Below are 18,781 nucleotides of genomic sequence, written 5' to 3'. Positions count from 1 at the left end.
AGATGGAAAAATTACTGTGTAGTAATATTGAATAGTGGAAGAAATTCTACAATTCGCCTGACCAATCAATACCAAGCAGTGGGAGAAAAGGAAGATCATACGGTCAACTATAACAGGTATATCTCGCACCAATATTAACACCCACAGGTCACACCTCAACTCTCGAACCGATGCTTAACGAACGAATCCCAGATTGGATGTAGAGAAAGAACAACCATAACCATGTACAGCAAAAGGTGAATCGGATGGAAAAACCACAACCTCATTGCATCTACTACCTCCTGATGCTAGCAACCAACAGTGACGCCTTCTTTCGGAGGGGTAGAGGTGACACCCACAGCCACACCCTCTTTCGTCGTAGAGGTGACACGAAGGATTGCCTGTGCACTTAATGGGGAAAGCTTTGATTGGCAGAAAGCTTCCCATGATTCAGCACCAGCATCAGCATCAGCATCAGGTGAGGTAGCAGGTGCGTCGTCAACTTCACCAGAACTCGAAGCTTGGGATTTCTCATAGAATGCTTGTAGCTCCAAAGCCAGCTTGCGAGCAGCCTCCCTGGATTCAGGAAGCTGGTCACTAAGCTGAGTTGCTGCGATCTGAACAAGCTTATCCATTCCATATTCTTTAATTCCCTCCACACCCTGGAAACAAAATAGGTCAATTTAAGTAAAACATCTAAAACTGATGTTATCAGCATTGGTTAGAGCATGGAACCATTGATATACAAACTACATAAAAGCCAATTAAGAAAAAAAAATTCCAGATACCGTCACACTACTAATAATGGCCAGGCAATTTAGGGTAGATGAAGTTCCTCGAAGTAAAAGGCCACAGGTAAAAATCATTTGTCAGCTAATTATTCTCGGCATATAGAATCTCTACCAAACACACTAGCCCATAGTTTTGGAAAAGCTACAGGTCTGTCTTATAATACAGAAACCTCATCCCGCATCTGCATATCTAAATAGACTAAAAAAGGTCGAGAAAACTGTGTGTTAACTCTAAGCCAACCAACAAGACCACGAATTAAGATATTCATTGAGTACTTGTAATGTGAGAAAAGAGAGCTAAATCCTATGTTGAGTTTGTCTTTGGCCTCTCCTAGGTTAATTAGGAGATAATCAGATAACAGTTGAGGCAAAACAAAAGCGGTTTGCTTAAAATAAATTTCAGGTGAGATTTTCACTTACCAAGCTTGGGACGCTCTTGCTGAAGCACATTGATGCTTTTGCTCGAATTCGTGGATTCCTGTTCTTAAGGTAAGGTTGCATTTTTGGCAACAGAGCAGAAGGGGCGATCCAGCTTGTCATCGATATGAGGGCTGCCTCAGCAGCTTCACAGACAAAACGCTTATCTTGTGAAGATTTCAGAAATAGCTGCACTAACTGAGAACAAATTTGGCAGAAAAGATGTTTTGAGAAATAGCGTAGTTAGTACAGGAAAAAGAACTAGTGTAATTGTGAATGGAAGTTTGAGAACTGAGAAACACACACCAGTGGATCAATTGAGTCAACCATTAGGTCACCGTATGCCTTGAAAATATCAGCGCAGGTCATGAGTGCGGTTTTACAGACAGCACTCCTTGGATTCTTGACAGATTTCACAATAAGAGGAACTAGAGGCTCTCTGTAATTCAAATCCAAAAATTAAGATTAGAACAGGTCATGAGTGCAGCTTTACAGGCAGCACTCCTTGGATTCTTGAGTGTTTTGAGATACAAGCAATCGAAGAGAATAAACCTGGGTCCAATAAAAAAAACAGAATGAATTTCTTCAGACAGATTTCATGATAAGAGGAACTAGAGGTTCCCTATAATTCAAATCCAAAAATTAAGATACAGAGAATGATGTAATTCTATAGCTTCAGGCATGGATAAGTAACATTTGCCCAAAAACAAAGATCCTTTTGATTGAATAACAAGGTAAGCAACTTACAGAAGTTCCTGCAATCTATCCTTGTGAAATATTGCCAACTGACGAACATTATTTAGAGCTTCACATGTCATAACCCAGTCTTTTGAATCCAACCTTGCAACTAAAGTCTATCAAGCAGTAAGAAATGATCAAATGTTAGGGCTGGTCCAATCAGAAAAATGCCAAGCACAAAAAAGATCATGAATATAAACATCTGGTGGCATACACTAAGGGTTGCACCAGCATCTTCAAGATCTGTCAGACTCTCAGAATCAATATACTCAACATCTGCATTTCCAGCTTCACACCCATTAGTCACAGCATCAGGGAGTACAGGTGGAGCATTTTCTTCCGTATTGTTGCATTTGTTGCCATTCAAGACAGGCTTGGTGATGCAAGACTTGGCAGAACTGTCCTTGGTTTTCTCCAGCTCTGCTGACTGAGCTAGATTCAGATCTTTCAACGCACTGTCCGACATATTCACACCTGTGCAGAGAAATTGTAGAAAAATAAGGCCATGTACAACTCAGACCTCTCCTAAAGTTTCATATGCAGCTAGTGAATCATATCTGACAAGTAATTGGAGCATTTTCAATTAAAATATGGTACAGCTGTAGCCTACAAATCCATATAGGAACAATATAACAACAGCAATGTAAATACAATAAGCAACAACAGCTATTCTAATTTCTAAAGTCCAGCAATTAGTCAGCCCTCAGATGCTCATAGGAAACTATAGGTGACCAAATCAACCACAATGTGGTTGTTATTGAGCTCTCGTTAATCCAAATTCCACCAGGTATATATATAACTCTGCAATCCTTCCACCACTGTGTACCACAATAATTAAACCGCCACTAATATCCATACTCCAAAGCAAACAAAGCGAATGATTGCTCATTTGTACTGAGGAATCATGTAATAGTAAGGGGAAACAAAAAGGCAAAATCATCATCATGGAGAAGTACCACTGCATTAGCGCATAATTCACAACGAACTGGATCAGCAACTCAGCTACAGTCAACTCAACAACCCGAAACAACAAGCAGCAACCAGCAAGTCGTCCGGAACGCCGTATTCTACCGACACCCTCATCCGAATCAGTACCTCCTCAATTCCGTCCACGACCTAGGAAAACAAACCTAGGAAGCACCGAGCGGGGGCTAGATCTCCCCTCCAAATCCGCCGCCACGACCACCGCTAATTCACAACTACCCCCACACCGCCGCACGCTGTCCACACACACACACACACACTACACCGACGGCGCCATTTCAGCTGTACTCCATCCCTAAGTCCGGCAGCGAGATCTCATCCCATCCAACCCCCATAAATCCCGAGAAGAAAAAACAAAAAAAAAAAAAACCAAAATCCCCCAGAAAATCCCGCCGCGAGAGATGGGGGGAAGAGATCACATCACATCACATCACACGCGAAGCGAGAGCGGGGCCCGGGCGGCCAGCGAGCCAGATGCGATCTGCGAATGCTGCGCGCGGGGAGGGGAGGGGGCGGGGAAGGGGATGGGGGGATCACCTGATGCCGGGGAGCGAGGCGGGGCCGGGCCGGGCCGGGCCGCCGGAGGTGGGGGGAGTTCGCTGGCTGGCTGAGACGCGACGCGGCGTTGGCTTGGCTTGGGCTTTTGGTTGGCCGCTCCCTCTCTCTCTCCGCTGCTACTGGAATACTGATGCTGTCATTGGGTTGGGGGAGAGAGCGAGTGGGGGCGTCGAGTTATACTGTGGTGGCGTCGCGTTGGTGTCCTGCTGCTGCTGCTGGCTGTCGTGTTTTGGACTTGGTCTGCCAAATTTGCATCCAGCTCCTGAAGAATGTTGGTATTAGCTTAGGCCAGTGTTTGGCTAATAGGATATGGAAATGATTTCCCACCTACTAAAAACATATTTAAATCCTAACCATCTATTCTCTCTCTTTCATTTAATCCTAACTCTTCATTCAATTTTCAATCCCAATCTCACTCCCTATTTCCTATTATCCAAACACACCCTACAGAGATACTCACTCTATTTTAGATTATATGTCATTTTGACTTTGATTAAAGTAAAATTGTTTCAAATTTGATTAAATTTAGAAAAGTAGTCACATATTCAACGCAATACAAATATACTATAATAATATATTCAATTATAAGCTTAATGAAACTAATTTAGTGTTGTAGATATTAGTATATTTATGTATAAACTTGATTAAACTTAAAGTAGATTAATTTTGATCAAAGTCAAAATAGCTTATAATCTAAAACGGATGTAGTAGCTTGCAACATTGCTGCTAACCCATTTCTCCCGAAAAAAAACGATGTATCTTATTTGCGCATGATTAAGTAATTATTAACTAAAATAAAAAATAATATAATTTTAAAGTAGCATTCCTGTGGAACATTTTTAAAAGAAAATTACACCGTTTAGCAATTCGGGAAACACGTGGAAAATGAGAGTATAAATTGAAAAAAGGATTGCTAAGCTCTAATCATTTGAACTATCATTGATAAGGCGACAAAAAAACAAATGAACTAACAAAAAAATCTTATGGATAAACATTTATATTCATGTTATTGGAGGTTTTGAAGCTTAAACTGTAAAAATGATATTAAAAATTTGGGATTTTCTCGATGATTTCACAGTTTAGCAAAAAAAAGAAGAAGAAGAAGCAGAAGATACGCAATCTGTGGGGTGAGAACGAGATAACGGTCCTAATATGGGTTCTTTTTTATATAAAAAGAAAATCTTACTAACGAGAATGCAAAATGCAGCTGATTTCCTGCTTATAATTCCATATGTAACTAACCAGCACATGTCCTCCGCTGAGCAAAATGAAGTTTCCAAAGGGCTTTGTACGACAAACAACCCATAGGATTCCATAATAATTCGGCAATAATTAAGGAATTCCGATCCATCTGATTGGCGTTTACGGGGGTGGGGGGGCCTCAATTTTAAAATTGAAAAATCAAGGAGGAAGTGATTAATGTGCAGCGGCAGTTGCGGATTTGGTGGTACGAGTCCACCGGGAGAACGACCCAAGGTCGCAACCATTAGAACGTTGCAGAAGTGAGCACTCGGTTTTTTGCGTGCAATTAATTCCGTATAAAAACAAATAGAACACCCAACACTTACAGACAAAAGAAGAGCAAGAGAAAACACAACTAATAAGTCGACATAGTTTGTCTATTCTCCATTTGAAGGCCTGGTGACAGGCCAAGGCCCATTCCCAGCCTTATATGTTCTGAAAATGGAGATCATCATTTCCAGCCCTAACTAACTTGTATCCATTGCAGCCCAAACAACTTAAGCAACAGCATCCTAATCCTTTCCTAGGTCATTTAGATTAGAGCACCAAAGCACTCTAGGGCGTTTGCAGGTGGGCCATAGCATTTGAAGGGCAAACTGCTTGTCTAGCAACCAATCAGAATTTCATCTAAGAAAAGCAACCAATCTGCGTATCGCCTTTAAAAACAACCAATCAGCACAACATTTTTACTAGCAAGCAATACAGCTGCCACCTGATTGAGAAAACTTGACATACAAAAACTATGCACCATGATTATCCTTCACATTTGTGGAAGTTAATCAATATATACTAGCAAAATACGGGCTCTAGTGATTCATTACCATCGGGGAACTATGAAATATAATTCTTCTCAACAGGAGTGGCTCCTCTAAATCGTCCACGAGAACAAGAGTACCACAGTACTGAACTCATCCAAAACCGCTGGTTCCGTTCATTCTAGGATAAATCGAAGCTCCTAAATGAGAAGATAGGTGACAGTTGTTGTACAGAGAACAAACGTTCAACTATTTTACTCCACCTAAGTAGGGAGAACACGAACTAGGTTTAGTTCACCCAAGTACGGAGAACACGCACGAGCGAATGGATTAAATCCATGAGCTCGCAGGGGGAGGGGGAGAGGGAGAGGTGAGCGGCTTATTACCTTCAGCCAGTGGCGTCAACGGCAGTCGGCGGGGCGAGACCGACAATGGATTCCGGGGCGTCCAGGCCGGGCGTGAGGCGACTGGCGGAGAAGACGGGATGGTGACTGCGGGAGCGGGATAACCTGGGGCGACCGGCGGCGGCGGAGATCCGGGTGTCGGCGGCGAGAGGCGATCTCCGGCACGGCGGCGCCCGACGAACCCTAGCCGCCCTAGTCGCCGCCCGTGGGGAGGAATTACTCGCGTCGGAACGAAATGGTCTACGGCCGGGAGAAGGATTGGGGTGATTGGGGTGGCAGGAATTTTTACACTTTACCCCTTTTACTAAACTTATTCTATATCTTAGACCTTGACAAAACTATGGGCCGTTTTGGTTTGATGCCAAAAACATACCCTACCAATTTATTGGCAAATTGAATAGTTTGTGTGTTAGTTTGGATTGAGACTAAATATTTGGTACTGCCCCTAAAATATTTGGTCATATTCTAGAAGTTTCTTCACTATGCTATAAGAATTTGGCTTTAAATTGGTAGCAATCCAAATGTTAGCTAAATAATTTTACCCTACCAATATTTTGGTAGTGCCAAAATTTTCCTAGACTTTGGCACTACCAATGAATTGGTAGGGTAAAGAACCAAACAAGCCCTATAACCACAAGCATATGCCTATGGGCCAATTACCTACATGCCCCTGTAATTTCACCCAATCCCTTCTACGCCCCATAAATTTGTTTGATCTCTTATATACCCCCTGAGTTTTTATTTGCATCCCTTAAATACCCATTCCGTTAGTTGACCATTAGTTTGACCGTTAGTTATTGAAGAAATTACTTTATTGTCCTTGGTATATTGTTAAAAGCTAGAAATGTTTTATGTGTAAATTATTTGAGTTGTGAAAACCAATAAGGAATAAGTTACTAAATATTTGTTATGAATTTTTAAAAACAAAACATTATTTCATGAAAATAAAAAAGATTTATTGTAAAAAAAGTTCTGCATAAAATTTGAAAATTACTTTTCAACAAATATTTAGTAAAAAAAGATTCGTTGTAAAAAAACAAAGGGGATGTAATTAGTTTATCACAAATTAGAAAACAAATTTAAAATTTTTAAATAAATTTCAGATCAAATTTGATGAATTTCGTATATCTTCCCAAAAATTTAAACCTAAATAACATTTAGTTTTTGCTCTTAATTTTCTGGTGAAACTAATGTATGGATTTAATCATTTTTTTAAAAAAATAAAAAATAATAAGTTTTATTTTTTAAGTTGGGCATCAAATGATTATATTGCTTGTATTTTGTATAAGTTAATTTTTTCATATGAAAATTTATTGGGTAGGTACCACATATGTATAGGATGGGTAATATAGTCATTTTAAAATATTTAACGGTCAACTAATGGTTAACTAACAGAGATGGGTATAGAGAAGATCAAAATGAAAACTCAGGGGTATATAAGGGATGAGGTCAAATTCAGGGGTATTAAAGGGATTGAGTAAATTTTTAAGGGTATATAGGAATTTTCTCTATGCCTATCTATCTATTTATCTATCTTTCATTCATCACTCAATGCAATGGTTCAAATTGTCCATATTAAATCCAATGCTTGAGATTCATCCCACCTCCAACCTCTTCCTACCCCGCAGGTTCCCCTTCCCCTCCCGAGTCCGACTCCATAATCGCCGCCACCAATCTCCAACCCGCCCATGCCCGCGATTCGCCGACCATCGTGCCACCGCGCCCCCCACCCGCAGCGCCACATCCTCTCTTCCCTCGCTAACGGCTCTTCCACCGCGCCGTCGCCGGCTTCAAGTCATTATCGTCGAGTGAACCCGGCTGGATTGCCTCCACTCCCGCACCCCGCTCAATTGCCGGCCACCGGTTGATCTGCCGTCGATGCTAAACCTGCACTTGAATCTGCTGGTCCTCGCGCCGACCTCCGCCGTCCGCCTTTCACCACTTGGACGGCCGGCAAGGAGCGGTTCAATCAACGCCGCGTCTTCTTTGCCAACCACCTCGCCTCATCTCGCCATGCGTACGTCGCTCCGTCCTTGCAGCACAGAGTGGCGGTTACGCCCCTGGTGGCCCTACTTCCGCCACCAGCTCTTGATCGTAATGTTAATTCAACCCTAAATTGATGCAAAACTGTACGTGCTATTATTCATGTTTCAGATAATTACTTACCTCGACCTACTTCAAGCAATCTCAACACCACAATTCTCTGCAGGGGCAGGTAAATGTGAAACAAAATTCGCCAGGTTTTCAGAGGTGTACTTAATTACACAGTGATAATACAACTGATAGTGCTAATACAACTGGTTAATTTTCTTTTGTACGGCTAACATAAATTCTAGAGAAACCGTGTAAATCGAGCAGCTAACACATCTTGGCGTGTCTCTCATTTGATAATCTGGTTCAATCTTAGGGATTGAACTTAGCCGCTTCTTAGAGGAAAGAAGCAAATTTCAGAAATCACAAAAACTGAGGATGAGGTTGGTTGCTTTATAGAGTGCTCTTTTATATATTAGCTGAAACAGGGACATACTTAATTAGGAAATGTGAGCAGAACACTTTGGTCGAACTGACATTTGGTTGCAGCTTGTTGAGTGTATAAAAACAAGCTCTACATAATCAGAAGATGTGATAACTGATTTATCCGCATGAATATGAATCAGATGCTGCCATGTCTCCAACATGAAACCAGATATTTTCCTTTGTACCTTGATTTCTAAAAGAACGAACATTTTTGTGATCATAGCAACTGTTTAATAACTTATTGTGTTGATTGGAATGCTTCAATACCACATTCTTTCCTTAGGGTCAATAACATGTTCTTTCAAACGGAAGTTTCTAACAGGTTTCGTTTTATCACTTACAATGAGAAGATATTGCGAGAACATTAAGCTTGAGCAAATGATTTGTTGACCTTCCCTATCCAAAAGAAGATTTGTTGATCTTCCAAATACAAAAACACTTACAAAATTAAGAGTGTTTCTGCCATAACTTCGTCCGTCGTTGCCTTCTGTGTGTCGCTGAGTCATGTAGGTAGTATTGCACTGCTTAATGATTTTCATGAATATAATCAGTGTATTTGTCAACCCAGAGAAAACCCAGCGTATTATGGTGAGATCATGAGTTTAACTGTAGAATGATCTTAGCTTGGAACTTGTAAGAAAATCATTCACTGTGGTCTGCATATCTAAAATCAGGGGCAGCTATGCTCAATTACAGAACTTTGTGGTTGATATATTTGGGCACTAAGAAACTCGTGTTTATGTAGTCCATTTCATCCTCCTAAGAGGGACATTTGTTTTGCAGTGCTACTTCATCTGTCTTTGCAGCTCCTTAACTTAGGGATTTCAATGTATTTCCATCTACTGCTTATATATACCAACTGTTGTAGATGTATGAGGTCTCAATGCTGGGCTCCGTGCGTACCTGAGCCGGCACAACCACTTGCTTGGTTGTTTCTCTCTATGCCCCATGGTAGATGGGGTATCATCAATCAATAACCAGCCTAACCGTACCCTTTTTCTCATGTTTTTTATTTTTTAGCTATCCCGTAAATTTACACGTCGCCCATTTGCTGTAGTTGGCTCCTCGCGCGCGCACGAGTGACCGCTTGTAGGCGGTAACCGGCCAAACGCAATTTTAGGCGCTATGGGTCTGCACCGTGGGTTGGAGCCGGTTTCATTAAAAGGCTATTTTGCAAAAAAAAAAAAACTCCTCGTATTTGCACAAAATATCGCATATGTCCTCAGACTGGACAACACCCTGTTGTGTTTGTTCTGAAAAAGCCCTCCTATTTCACAGAAATACAATGCGAAGAAAAGAAAATTCCGCTTCTAGAGGTAGCGCTATAAAGATAAAAAATAAAGGGGTTTTTCCGAAAAACAGCACGTGCAGAGCTAGCTCTAAGATTATCTTTGATTTTTCTTCTCCTATCTTTTTCTCTCATTTATACATTTAATGTATTTGTCTTGGAGCACGTGCAAAGCTAGCTCTTGCATGAGAGCCAACACCTTTTTTTCTCTCTCCTCCACATAAGCATATCTCACTATTATCCTTGCTCTAATCGGGTTCCACTATCTATTGGGTCGTCCGAGGTTGACACACAGCGACCCAAGCCAGCCGCCCGGCACGCAACATCATCCCATTCATGCTCATAATAGAACAGCGTGTAACTGTGCCTCAGTCTTCGCCTCACCATCATAGGTCTAGACAGGACCTTTAGGTGGGCACTCCACGTACTTGTGCACCGTATTTGTAACCTTTCAGAAGTCCCTCCTCGCAGCCGATCCAAGTTGCTAATATGTTCCAGATACTTGTGTATCTGCCTTTCGTGTGGAGATGGAAGTAAGTTTCGAAGGTATATTTGCAGAGAGGGCAATAGTAGTTTATGTGTCCTCCGTCCAAATTCTATATTACTCCCTCCATCCCCAAATGTTTAACGCCGTTGACTTTTTTAAACATATTTGACCGTTCGTCTTATTCAAAAAATTTAAGTAATTATTAATTCTTTTTCTATCATTTGATTCACTGTTAAATATACTTTATGTATACATATAGTTTTACATATTTCATAAAAGTTTTTGAATAAGACGAACGGTCAAGCATGTTTAAAAAAGTCAACGGCGTCAAACATTTAGGGAAGGAGGGAGTAGATAACTAGCCACTCGAATGCTTTGCATTTGCGTATCCCCATGACTTTCAAAAAAGAAGGTCGTAGTCTATGCTGATGGAGCTAATTTGCAATTTTTATGTCATGTACTCCTTATTGGCATTTTTGTATATTTCATAGAGATATATAGGGTACATGCGCACGTTTGTATATATGAGTGTCTCCGTCTGTAATGTATTTCGCGAAAAAAAAAGTTGGATTATTCACCAAGGGAGAGAAAAGGGTGGTGGTGGTGGGGTAGGTAGACAAGCAGAGTTCATAGTGGACCAAACGGAAACTATATTTATATGGGCAAACTAGCCCAACCATACTTTATCTAGGCTAACACGATTCACTCTCCTGTAATTTCGTTGACGTCCAAAATGAAGATCATATATAAAACCATCTGTGCAATCTAATTAACTGGATTTTTAAGAAAAAAAATAAAGAAATAAACAATTAATCTATATCTACTGGAAATGAAATGCAACAAGCCGCTCCATCCAGCAATATAATCGTCAGTACGGATATGCGGAGTACTGACCATGAGGTCCAAAAGGATCGCTCGTAGTACGTCTTATCCCAACAAGGACCGCTTCATATCGCGCGTCTTCGTCGTGTGGTTGACATCACCTTAGGCTGTGTTTAGTTCAGCGTAAAGTTTGAATTTTGGTTAAAATTGGAGATGATATGACTGAAAAGTTGTGTTTATAGCAGGTTGATGTGATAAAAAATGACTGAAGTTTGGATCAAACTTTGGATTAAACACAGCCTTAATTAATTTTGGTCGTCGAATCATATCTGCATGCATATGCAAATGCAGAGCTGATGAACTACAGTAAAGTAGTATGACGATATATCGATGACGAGACCGAATAAAGTTTAGTACTTTACATGTCTACTACTGTATACGACAGAGTTGACCAAGTGTATATATGCATGCACTACCCCATTCACCTTGGTCATCTGCATTACTGCATTATTATGACTGCGTGTGCTCGAAACTTTTTACGCACTAGTTTTGTCTAGCAACGTATGCCGCATTGATCTACCGTACGTGAAATAAACTGCTATTGATGTCATCTTTTTTTAAGTAATACTAAGTTTGTCAACCAATGTATCACATATATATACTGGACTATATATATTATAAACATAGTAAAATAAAAGTAACATCGCGTTTACTCTAAATACTAGAAACTCTTACATTAATTAATAAATAAAAGAATTATATTGACCATGCATGCAATCGTGATAATATATATCACAATTAATATGGTTAAATATGACATACGATTATATTTATAGGCACACAAGCTACTAGTAGTATACTCCTATATATAACGCATTCCAAGATGCACGCAGCATTTAACACCCATATTAATTAGTTTTAAAAAGAGTGCTAGTTACTATCTGTCCTATAATAGTTATATTTCTAGGATTTAAATTTGTCCCAAAATAATTATCACAATATAGTATTAATGGTCTCATTAATCACTTCTCATTCAAATTTATCTCTATTTTACCCTCAACTACCCCTCCACTTTTATCTATATATAGAACATTTAATAAGGAGCATCGATTATAGTTTTTTTTTCTCAATCCTTAATATATGCAACCATCTAGAATTATAATTTATATGGGACGGAGGTAGTACCATTTAAAAATATGCTTGTTGTTTTGAACAAGGGACACAATCTTAAGAAGCAACTTTATCACTATTTTCTATTACAATATTTAAATAAATATCATGAATGTATGATTTTATTAAAGTATATTTCAATATTAATATATACATATAGTTTCCATGCTTCTAAAATAAATATTTTAAATTTTGTTCATAGTTAAAGCTGTACAAAGTTTGATTTCAGTTTTAGCAAAACGATAAGTGTTATGATACTAGCAAAAAAAACTTCCCTATTGGAGATACCGCACTTAAGCTTTGGCTCACGTCGATCTGGTCAAATGGACCACGCAAACGCAGTACATGCATGGCCAACCAGCTTTGTGCCTATCATACATACAGCAGCAGCTAGCAGTCAAAATCATACCCGTGATATGCTATATATCATGCATATTCCCCTCTGCTCACTTTTTTTGATCGATATGGCGTTAGCGCAACAATAATAATTTATGAAAAATATAATCTTAAAATAATAATTACACTTATAAAATAAGTCACATATATTGTGGTAAGTAGCATTAGTTTATGGTGCACATTATACTTAAGGTCTATCACAAACAAAATTAAAATATTTTTATCTCTCTCATTCACCTCATAAACAAGAGCTGAAGTATTTTTTTTATCTCATGTGGCCCTATCTTATGGTTACTTAAATCCTAGCCATAGCAATAGCATTGTGCGAATTGCTTTAACATTATCCCACTATTCATGGGCTCACTCCTAAGATTACATCACACCACACAAACATTGAGCTTGTCTTTGTGTAGCATATCCCTATATCTATCAGCTGCCTCTATTTGGTCCATTTGATATGAATACTACTCTCTCCGTCCCTTAATATAAGGGATTTTGATATTTTGCTTGCACTGTTTGACCATTTGTCCTATTCAAAAAAATTTTGGAATTATTATTTATTTTATTTGTGACTTATTTTATTATCCAAAGTACTTTAAGCACAACTTTTCGCTTTTTATATTTGCACAAATTTTTTAAATAAGACGAGTAGTCAAACAGTGTAACTAAAATATCAAAATCTCTTATATTAAGGGACGAAGAGAGTAGTATTCATATGAATGCAAGGCACACACCACATGATCAAGCGTACCTAATAGTATTCCCTCTATCTTACAATAAACCAATTAAATATGAGATGCGATACATCATAATATTATGAATTTAAACATTTTATATTTGGTTAATTTGTTTTGGAAAGAAGTAATAAATTTCTCCAACACTGACCAACCGTATAATAATATATATAAATAACTTAAATCATTTGGATTATTGTTCATTTATAAATATGCATTGTCCCTAGGCTTGCCTCCCCGGGGCCGAAGAAGTCTGGCAAAAAAAAAAGGCCCACGATAGTTATTGGACGAGCTTGGGCAGGGAGAGAGATATATATACAAAACCAAGCCCGAAAAATTTTAACTATTTTTTTAGCGAAGAAATGCGTAAGGCGTACACATGCAAATTAAATGCTCACAGATGGGTCGTTTTGGTTTGCTGGGCCGTCTCCGTTTTCTTCTAAACCGAAATGAGAACCAGCATGGAGGCACTCTTTGGTTGGATGCACGGCTAATTAAAGTACAGAGACTTCTCGTCATCAAGTAATAATAGCAGCTCTTAAGATCCAAAATTAAGGCTCTTTCTGCTACAACCAGAGATTGCGAGAAACTAGCATTTGGACATTTAAGTGCAAGAATTAGATTATGATGTTTAATTTGTTTCACAGTACGTATGTGCTCTCTGTCGCAATGTACTCCGATCCATTTTACAGTAGCTAGCTAGTTCACGTGCATGTACTATACTTGTTCAGTGATCTCTTTTGACACATCCATGCGCCGCACTGATCTGGTCATCTCAAGACCTGGATTATATATAATGCAGCAAGTCAGAAGCAAATTAAAGGTAAGCATGAACAAAGATCAATTCAATGATCGATGTACACTGACTATAAATATAGGTCATCGCAACCTGCAGACAAGCTGTGGGATAAGCAGCTCTTTTCGATCGAGTTAGCCAGCGCCTAGCTATTAGCTATAGTTATTAGTTAGCTAGCAAATTAAGCTCCAATGGACAGGCAGAAGAACCGTGCTGAGCGGCCACAGTCGTCGGAAGACAAGAAGGAGGATGATGAGAAGAAAAAGAAGATCAAGAGGTCTACCCTGTAGGCCGAAAACCGTCAGAATAATATGAATTACCGTCAGAAAATACTTTTCTGTGGGTGCACCGTCAGAGTTTGCCGACAGAAAAAAGACCACGGAGAAAATAAGTTTTTCTGTCGTTTTCCTGACAGAAATATCATTTCTGTCGGGAATTCCTGTCGGTTGGCTCACAAAAAAAATCAACTGGCGTCAGGTTTGTGAAAGCTTATTTTTGACGTGGACCCGTCAGGAAAAACCATCATCCACCGTCAGAAAAAATGAGTTCCACGCTAAAAAAAAACACATGGTGATTTGGATAAATATATGAACATCAATCACAATCCATACATCAAAATTCAAGTCTGCAAAGCTTACATAAATAGTCCATCTAAGTTCAGTACATACAAATTCATTCAAACCGGATTTAGTAATATACAAAGGGTCCATAGAAAAGATAAATGTGTTCAGTTACAATTCATCAAACATATGTAAAAGAACATACAATTTACATCCATTATTAGCTCGCTAATTGTAATAATTATGAAAAAGAAACATACAAATTTTAAAACTTACATTGGTCTCCTACGTAATCCTGATGATAATGATATTGGACTTCCTGGCTTATCTCCTTCATAAGAGCTTTCTACCTCTCTATTCTCATCAACTGGCATTTCATTTTCTGGCTGAACAAAAGAAAAATCAAACAAAAGTATAATCCATCTGAGTTATTGTGGCTGCATATGTTCTGAAAAGTAAGTTGATTTTGTTTGAAGAAAAAACTAAGTAAACCATATGCTGCAGTTGGTGGTTTTGCATTCAATTGAACTATTCCCCACACCCAAAAAAAGAACTGAAGTATCAATTGAGGAATTTAAGATATTAGCACGACAACAGCATACCTCTGGAGCAGCAAGCCGGGCAGCCAATGCTTCAATCTTTTCTGAATACTCACTTGTCTTAGCTTTTGATACACTGGACAAAGAAGAAATTCATGAATGAACATCGTTTGATCATGGGGAAAAATATTATATTACACAAGTAACACAAAAAAAAAAAAGAAAACTCAATGTAGGTAAATGCTTGCTCTGCTCCACTGGGTAACAGGACAATTAAACAAGGTATAAGATTGCTAATGGAAAAGGTAGCAAAAATCCAGGAATCTACATAATAAACTGAGGTTCATCAAAATGAAGGAAGGTGACTAAAATTTACGTTGTAAACATTCATATAACTGTTCTTTTCGCACGCACAGAAAAGCATATCTTTAAAGGAGTATTGAGATTTTCAAGAACAACTGCTACCAAATGAAAACAGAGCTACAAAATATGCAATGCTCTCCCACAGAGTATTTATCATGTGGGAAAGCATGGTGCATACTAAAGAATTATACTAGTAGAAGAAGATCAATTATTGACTAGGAACTAACTTAAGATACGTGTAGCTAAGTAGTTAGTGCATCAAATTTTTGCGCTCATTGAATAGTATTACAGTAGATTATGCCTGATTCATTCATGTACAGAGGTTGAAAGTATGAACACACCATCCACCAAAGCAAACTAGCAGCATCATGTAAACAAAATTAGCATCCAGTAGTCTTTTAACAAAAAAAACAATTCACTGAATTGGTCATATTAGTGTCATGAAATACAGTGTAGGATCTAGAGATCAGATTCACCTATAACAGTTTTATATTGGATCAGAGATTTGGTGGTTTTTGCCTTGTCATATACTAACTGGAGTGCTTTTTAAGTATGGATGCTCAACAGATTATAGCTGGGTCACAGACTGAAGATTATACTACAGCCAACATGTCGATATTCCCAAAGATATGTGTAGTGCTATAGAGAACAAATAAAACATGAATGAATACCTTGATATCCCTTCTAGAGTAGTTTCTGATCCTAGCTGCTCCAACAGTTCCCTGGCTGTGGTTACATACTGCAGTTGATTGGAGAATCTCAGTGCAACCACAGATTCCATTCAAAATGATAGAGAAGAAGATTAAAAAGAACATGCATTAGCTACTAGTAAGTGCTAAAATTGAAACACATGAGGTAATCCAGAAATATTCCCTTCTTACTTTCAACACACACACAAAAATACTCACTTGAGGGATTCTTTGTTCTCCTAACTAAAGGTATATAATTAGCCTATTAACATAAACAAAGCATGACGGAAAAATTCGTATCTAAGAAAAAACCGTACGAGGTACACTTACATGGACAAGCTTAGTCTGGTTCTGCTGTCGAGGAGCTGCCTCAAGCAGCCTTATCAAGTTCACTTCAACCTTGCTAAGCACCATGATTAATATGACAAAAACCTACACAAGCAGTAAAAAAAAAGAGACACACCATTATGCAACATCCCAGCAAACACAACATCAGACCATACAAGATTATTCACTTCTACCACTAACATTGCTATCAAACTACTCCTGTACAGCATAATCATCCCCCCCCCAAATCCCATCACTCTCTAGAGTCTGGGGAGGGAGACGCTTTACGAGACCAATCAGTTTCCGAAATTTCTAACCCCCAACGCTTTAGATGAACATCTGCTTGTCTAATTTGCTGCGAATAGGAGGGCTCCGACGAGGAATTACCTTGCGGCTCGATGCCGCGGGCAGCGCATCAACGCGGGGGCGGAGCAGTCAGAAGCGGCGCCGCGCGACCATGGATGGGGGCAGATCCCGACGAGCCCCGCCGCGGACACCGCCTGATCTTGCTCCCGGCGGCGAAGGGGATCTGTCTGGCCGCAAGTCCGGCGAACGGCTGAAGAGGGAGGGTCGCCGCCGGTCGCGTCGGCGGTCGGACGCGGTGGTGGAACGCTCTTCTGCAAAGGAGTAGGATTAGACTTATGTGCGGCCCATGCTACTCATTGGGCCGGAACGGATTCTGATCTCGATTTCGTGCGGCCCAAACACGGGGAGAGTCACAGTCGAGAGGGAGACGGTGTGCGTTCTTCGAGTTCGAGGAAGAACAAAAAAAAAGAGTAATTATTATATTGAGCATCGTGATTTGAGCTTGTTAATTATGCTTTTTAATTAATTAATTACCACACTTTCTTCTGGTATCAATTCGTCACCATTTATTTACCCCTGTTCCAGCAAAGGTGAGAAAACGAGGCCAACTGAACAACATGTTCAGAGTTCAGACTTCAGGCAGTTGAGCTTTCAGGAGAATAGCATATGCCTCTCCAGCATCATCTGACAGCTCGAGGTTTTTCATCTATCTGATTCATGTAAGTTCTTCGCACAAAATGGTGCAAATCGCTATCACAATCCACCATTAGAGCACAAAATTCAGCACGCAGGAAAAATCTGCATCATTGCAGATTTGCAGTAGGGGGTCCAACCTTCCAAATTAATAAAAGACAGCATTACCAGGTGAATTAACAAGCATATTATCGTGGAGTGATTTGACAAAGATAGAGTAGAATACGCAATTCCGCGGTAATAATAGCTGGTTTGGGCGATAAAAAAATTTCACCGTTGAGCGGATGATGGAAGGTGAAGTAGACTAGCACGCTAAACGACGAAATGAATTGTATTTTATGATTTTATCTAATCTAAACAATGTCTTGTTCGAACAATCTTTTACTCTACCTCGCAAATTAACCCTTACTTTACTATTGTTTGTTAGTATCATTTTGCACCACAGAAATCAAGACAAGTGGTGCTCATTGTCGGTCAAGGTGTCATTAGAGCACCATTAATCAAGACAAGAATTCTAAACTAATCTCACAGGATTAAGACATGCACTGATCTAGGTGTTAAACCCTTGGGCAGATTTAGGATGTCGATGTGCCGTTCTCTGAATCCTTCAGACAGATCTCGATGCAAGCTGACAGAAATGAAAAGGCAGATTCTGAAGAAGGAAATTCATTAGAGTAAACTAGTCATGGTTGGAGAGTTTCACTTAAACTTGCTGACCGATGCAGAGCTCCAAGTCAACTTGCAACCAATAAAGTGACATTTTTCTTATGATCTTATACTAACATGTGTATTATTGCCCTGATGACATTGGATATTAAGTGGGTTGACAATGAGATGGTGGAATCCTGTCCAACCTCTGGTTTCGCATTAGCCATTTTAGCTTCACACTAAACAAATTTTCAGTTTTGTCAATTCCATCCTAAACTTTGAACCGGTACCACGGTCAAGTACACAAAGGTCTTCAACGTGATGTGAAATTACTAACTTACCCTTGCAATATAATCTGGTTTTCACAAAACATGGTGCCATCTTGCCAACACAACCCTTGTCAAGAACAGGTCCCTTGTGCAATATGAGGACAAGATGGTAAAAATTAACCTAACCATGGATTAAATATCTAATGATGGGTAGGATTAGGAAAGACCCACAGGATCTCATCATCTACACCAAATATACAATCTTACTCCTAATTGTCACACACACCAAATAATTAAAATAAAATGAAG

The 18,781-nt window shown here is 39.4% G+C and overlaps 2 protein-coding genes across 5 annotated transcripts; both read right to left on the bottom strand.

Annotated features, from left to right (window-relative positions):
* LOC4346147 (uncharacterized) lies at positions 1 to 6,092 on the bottom strand. Of its 3 annotated transcripts, none has more exons than XM_066303286.1 (7): positions 5,851 to 6,092; positions 3,447 to 3,729; positions 2,140 to 2,399; positions 1,935 to 2,041; positions 1,494 to 1,626; positions 1,191 to 1,385; positions 1 to 641 (listed from the first exon to the last, which is right to left on the bottom strand). In XM_066303286.1, the coding sequence occupies exons 3-7, from the start codon at positions 2,389 to 2,391 to the stop codon at positions 288 to 290; spliced, it is 1,041 nt and encodes a 346-aa protein (XP_066159383.1). In that variant the 5' UTR covers positions 2,392 to 2,399; positions 3,447 to 3,729; positions 5,851 to 6,092; the 3' UTR covers positions 1 to 287. The 3 variants fall into 3 exon arrangements, with proteins under 3 accessions (XP_066159383.1, XP_066159385.1, XP_066159382.1); XM_066303288.1 differs by having other exon boundaries at positions 3,648 to 3,729; XM_066303285.1 differs by lacking the exon at positions 3,447 to 3,729.
* A 7,769-nt stretch (positions 6,093 to 13,861) lies between these two features.
* On the bottom strand, positions 13,862 to 17,167 carry LOC9269842 (uncharacterized). 2 transcript variants are annotated; one of them, XM_066303659.1, is made up of 6 exons: positions 16,944 to 17,167; positions 16,560 to 16,661; positions 16,212 to 16,279; positions 15,241 to 15,313; positions 14,915 to 15,024; positions 13,862 to 14,064 (listed from the first exon to the last, which is right to left on the bottom strand). In XM_066303659.1, the coding sequence occupies exons 2-6, from the start codon at positions 16,641 to 16,643 to the stop codon at positions 14,058 to 14,060; spliced, it is 342 nt and encodes a 113-aa protein (XP_066159756.1). In that variant the 5' UTR covers positions 16,644 to 16,661; positions 16,944 to 17,167; the 3' UTR covers positions 13,862 to 14,057. The 2 variants fall into 2 exon arrangements, with proteins under 2 accessions (XP_066159756.1, XP_015648850.1); XM_015793364.2 differs by lacking the exon at positions 13,862 to 14,064 and having other exon boundaries at positions 14,687 to 15,024.
* Between the last annotated feature and the right edge of the window lie 1,614 nt (positions 17,168 to 18,781).

The sequence above is a fragment of the Oryza sativa genome, chromosome 8 (assembly GCF_034140825.1).
Source record: "Oryza sativa Japonica Group chromosome 8, ASM3414082v1".
Lineage (NCBI taxonomy): Eukaryota > Viridiplantae > Streptophyta > Magnoliopsida > Poales > Poaceae > Oryza > Oryza sativa.
Note: the sequence above shows the minus strand (reverse complement) of the source record. Positions and strands in the feature narration are given on the sequence as shown.

Excerpts from the sequence above, each read along its gene's own strand:
- LOC4346147 (XM_066303286.1), bottom strand. The coding sequence starts at position 2,391 with ATGTCGGACAGTGCGTTGAAAGATCTGAATCTAGCTCAGTCAGCAGAG. Across the intron at positions 2,042-2,139 it reads ATGCTGGTGCAACCCTTAGT|ACTTTAGTTGCAAGGTTGGA; the intron begins GTATGCCACCAG and ends ACTGCTTGATAG. Across the intron at positions 1,627-1,934 it reads GATAGATTGCAGGAACTTCT|AGAGCCTCTAGTTCCTCTTA; the intron begins GTAAGTTGCTTA and ends TTTGAATTACAG.
- LOC9269842 (XM_066303659.1), bottom strand. The coding sequence starts at position 16,643 with ATGGTGCTTAGCAAGGTTGAAGTGAACTTGATAAGGCTGCTTGAGGCA. Across the intron at positions 16,280-16,559 it reads ACCAGACTAAGCTTGTCCAT|TATGTAACCACAGCCAGGGA; the intron begins GTAAGTGTACCT and ends AATCAACTGCAG. Across the intron at positions 15,025-15,240 it reads CCCGGCTTGCTGCTCCAGAG|CCAGAAAATGAAATGCCAGT; the intron begins GTATGCTGTTGT and ends TCTTTTGTTCAG.